Source organism: Solanum verrucosum, unplaced genomic scaffold (assembly GCF_900185275.1).
Source record: "Solanum verrucosum unplaced genomic scaffold, falcon-dt-bn FXZP01000045.1, whole genome shotgun sequence".
Taxonomy (NCBI): Eukaryota; Viridiplantae; Streptophyta; class Magnoliopsida; order Solanales; family Solanaceae; genus Solanum; species Solanum verrucosum.
Genome location: NW_026020213.1, coordinates 667,942 through 672,438, shown reverse-complemented (window position 1 = coordinate 672,438; position 4,497 = coordinate 667,942). Strand labels below are relative to the sequence as shown.

At 33.7% G+C, this 4,497-nt stretch overlaps 1 protein-coding gene across 1 annotated transcript; it reads right to left on the bottom strand.

Annotated features, from left to right (window-relative positions):
• Positions 1-2,144: 2,144 nt before the first annotated feature.
• On the bottom strand, positions 2,145-2,756 carry LOC125830598 (uncharacterized). Its single transcript, XM_049509776.1, has one exon. It carries the CDS (start codon positions 2,754-2,756, stop codon positions 2,145-2,147), a length of 612 nt encoding a protein of 203 aa, XP_049365733.1.
• Between the last annotated feature and the right edge of the window lie 1,741 nt (positions 2,757-4,497).

Genomic DNA, 4,497 nt, shown 5'->3' with positions numbered 1-4,497 from the left:
CACCAATCTGATGGTATCTAATCGAGCAACGGGAGCAAACACTTCTACATAGTCAACACCATATTCTTGCTTGTAGCCTTTTGCTACTAAGCGATCTTTGAACTTGTCAACCTCTTCGTTTTCCTTCAACTTTGTTTTGTAAACCTATTTGACACCAATGGTTTTCTGATTTTCTGGAAGATTTGTCAACTCCCAAGTATCATTTTTTTCAATTGATCTAATCTTCTCATCCATGGCTTGCTACCACTTCAGGTCTTTAACAACATCAGCAAAAGATATAGGATCACAATATGAAAATAAAGAAAAATGACTTACTGTATTTCCAGATTTTCTAGTCCCATATACCTCATAATTTTCCAACCATCTTGGTGCCCCTCTATTACGTTGTGGACGTTCATTGTTGAGCTGACAACCACCTGATTCATGTTCAACACTTTCAGCATCCTGTACAATTGGACTTGCTTGTGAACTGATCTCCGAAGGTCGTTCTGGTTCCTCTTCTTCTTCAACAGAAACTGGAATATGTTGAAACAAATTGTTATCACCCCAATTCCAGATTGCTTCTTCATTAAAAATAACATCTTGGCTAACAACTATTTTCTTGGTAATAGGATTGAACAAGCGATAAGCTTTTGATTTGTCACTAATACCAAGGAAAATGCACTTCTGACCTTTATCGTCCAACTTCTTCCTTGCCGCATCTGGAATATGTGCATATGCTGTACACCCAAAATTCGAAAGTACTCAACATTTGGTTTACGCCTACTCCAAGCTTCATGAGGTTTCATACTTTGAATAGAGCTGGTAGGACACTATTCAATATGTGCACGCTCCAACGAATTGCTTCTGCCCAAAAGTCTCTTGGTAAGTGACTTCTCTTCAAAAGACTACGCACCATATCAAGAATTGTGCAATTTTTTCTTTCACACAGACCATTTTGTTGAGGTGTGTAGGTTGCGGTAAGGTGCCTTTTAATTTCATGTTTCTCACAAAATTCTACAAATTCTAGTGAGTTATATTCACCACCTTGATCAGTCCGCAAACACTTAATTTGACAACCTACTTCATTTTCAACAAGCACTCTAAACTTCTTAAAAGTTTCAAATGCTTCAGATTTTTCTCTTAAGAAAAATACCCAAGTATTTCTACTATAATCATTAATGAAGCTAATGAAATAACGTTTACCTCCATTAGATGTAGGACTTATCGGACCACAAATATCTGAATGCACCAACTCCAACACCTTCTTTGCCCTCCAAGAATTACGTTTTGGAAATGGTTCACGGTGTTGCTTGCTAAATAGCACACCTTCACATACTTCATTGGGAGATTAAAGCTCTGGAAGACCCAACAACAATTGTTTTTGTTTTTAGAAACTTCAAGCTTCCAAAATTTAAATGCCCATAGCGAAAATGCCACTTCCAGGAATCCCCTTTAACTTTTGCAGGGAGACAAGATTTTGTGGAGTTGTGAAGATATAAAGGGAACAAGCGATTTGATGACATGTTAATCTATGCGATTAACCCCAAATGAGAATCTCGTATCTTACAAACTCCACCTTTGATATTAAGTTCGTATCCCTTTTTTTGAAGTTGCCTAGCACTTAGTAGATTTGTCTTCAACGCAGGGACATAAAACGCATCACTGATGATATGAATGGAGTTGACTTGTACCTTCCCTTTTCCCATGGCAGAGACCACAGAATTATCTCCAAATCTCACAGCATCTCGGAAAGTTTCATCCAGCTCTGAGAATGCTTCTTTCTGCCCACACATGTGATTACTATAGCATGTATCGAGATACCATACATCATTTGAAGCTTTCTCTTTGGCAGTGTATGACATTAAAAGCGAAATCTCCTCTTCTTCTCCCTTTGTTTTCACATTTTCCTTCGTTTCTGCAAAGTTAGATCTGCCACCACTCTTCCTATTTAAATTGGTGCGACACTCAGATCGATAGTGTCCAAATCGATGGCATCGATAACATTCTATTTGAGACTTGTCACGTCTTTTTTCTTTTTCCTGGGAATCTGCAGTGCTGCTCTTCTCCTTTTTCTGGTGCCGATTATTTCCCTTCCATTTGACTCTCTCCTGATTTGTACCTTTCGAAGACATTGCTGACTTCAATGCTACTTCATCCTTGTCCTATTGGTTTATTTTCTGTTCATGAACCAACAAAGAACCCTGCAGCTCATCAAGAGAAAAAGTATCGATATCTTTGGATTCTTCAATGGAGCAAACAATATAATTGAACTTTGTTGTCATTGAGCGAAGTATTTTCTCAATAATGGTAACATCCTCCAGTTTTTCACCATGAATTCGCATTTTGTTTGCGATAGCCAACGTCCTAGAGAAATAATCTATTACCGACTCACCACCTTGCATACGTAGAGTCTCGAACTCACCACAGAGTGCTTGAAGCTTCACTCGTTTTGCCTTCGCTGTTCCTTGATACTTCTTCTTCATGGAATCCCATATTTGTTTGGAAATATCCTTGCCAAGAATGGTTTCCAGTATTGAGCGATCAATAGCCTGAAAAAGGTAATTCTTCGCTTTGAGATCATTCAATCTTAGACTATCCAACTCTGCCTTTTGTGTTTCCGACGAGGCAGTACCAGTTGCTGGCTCTTGCACGCCAATACTGACAACTGGCCAAAACTCTTTGGACCTAAGGAAGTTCTCCATTAACATGCTCCAATGGTCGTAATGACCATCGAAGCGGGGAATAGCGGCCTGGACAAAATTTTCAGAAGCCATCTTTTGTTGCTGCAATAGTACTTCAAAAAAGAAGAAAAAACTTTCTGGCTTTGATACCAAATGATAGAAAATAAACTGCAGCAAAGATGAAAGAAAAGACTCGCAAGTGTGGAAATTTTCTCTGTATCGATACCCCTAAATATTCAGTTACAAGAGTCTTTAAATAGAAAACATTATAAATAAAAAACACGTTTACTCTCCTAATAATTCTGAATATAAAAACTGACTCCACTACTCCTATAGCCTAAAGACTAGGAAACAACTTAATGACTCCTAAACAAATGCAACAACCTAACTACTAAACCACGTCTGATCATGTTTCCAACAATCTGTATCATTGTTGATGAACTTCCTCTCTCTTAAAATAAATTTAGTGATACAATTTTCAGGATGTATTAATAAACTTAAGGGCTATGACGCGTATATATATATATAATATTAACTTTTTGAAGAAAAACTTCATTTTTTCCTTATTTAATATTTATTTGACATTGGTTAAAATTAACGTGAGTTGTAAAGAAAATAACCGATTTAAAATTTTGTAAAGTTTTAACATTAACAAAACTTAAATGGCGTATGTGATTCCTTATTTTGTGGAAATTTATCATTATCATATATATATATATATATAAAAGTGCCCACGCATAAACAAGTTGTAAAATTTATTATATAAAAAAATTAATCGATATTTTAAATTTGAGGTGGAAAAAAACTTCAAAATCTAAACAAATAAAGCTAAATAAATAAATTATTATTGAAATATTTACTCTGATAAAAATAGTAAAATTCAAAATCTAACCGTAATAGAAGATAAAGCCAAATATTTAGGGATAAGTGATAATAGTTATCTTAAAATCGGTAAAAGAGTAACTTATTTTTCAATCTCTATTTATTTATATATACTTTTATTGAACATGTGGAAGGAAGTACAAATGATGATAGAGATATGGTGGGCTGATGTGATTAAAGAGAGGAGGCAAACGAAAGATTCCCATTAGCATTTACGACAAATTAACTTTGAAATTATTTTCTCACAAAAATCTTGAGAGCTTTGAAGCGGTGAATTATGTTGATCTCTTTTAATTAAAGGTGTAGAAAAATATCAATTTTAAAGTTAGGTTACTTCAACAGTTAATAGTAAAAGAAAAAAAATTATTTAAAAAAAAAACTATTTTTGATGTTTTATCTTTCTCTTGGAGCATTTGAAACAAAGTTACCAAATTATCAACTTTAGATTTTTTATTATTTATTAGTTCGTATGATTTTACCTCATTCTTCTTTATTATTAACAATCTCAATGATATTATGTATAGTTATTTATATGAAAGGATTTTGATCTATAAAGTAGAAAGTTTGTTCATCAAAATTACTGCTTTTTTCTAATTGTCAAAAAATTGTTGCTGCTTTTATAGCAAAAATATTTATGCATTAACTTTGTACCAGATGATTGTAGATTGTAATTGGTGGGAAAGTTGGCAGATTGTAATTGGTGGTAAAGATTGTAAAGGTTAGACTTCTTTCTTTTATATTTAAGAGATACCTTAATCCCAAATAATGAAATTTAATTCAACATTATTTCATTTTTTTTTTGGCAGATTTTTGAGGATAAATGTTATCACTAATTTAAAATGACAGTTCACAACAAGAAGAAACTTATGAGAAGTTTGAAAGTATTGTATCCAAGAAAATATGTTTGAATAGAGTAAGAGAAGTTTGTAAATAATTTTAATTATCTACAAAA

Coding starts and splice junctions, on each gene's coding strand:
- LOC125830598 (XM_049509776.1), bottom strand. CDS start 2,756: ATGGCTTCTGAAAATTTTGTCCAGGCCGCTATTCCCCGCTTCGATGGT.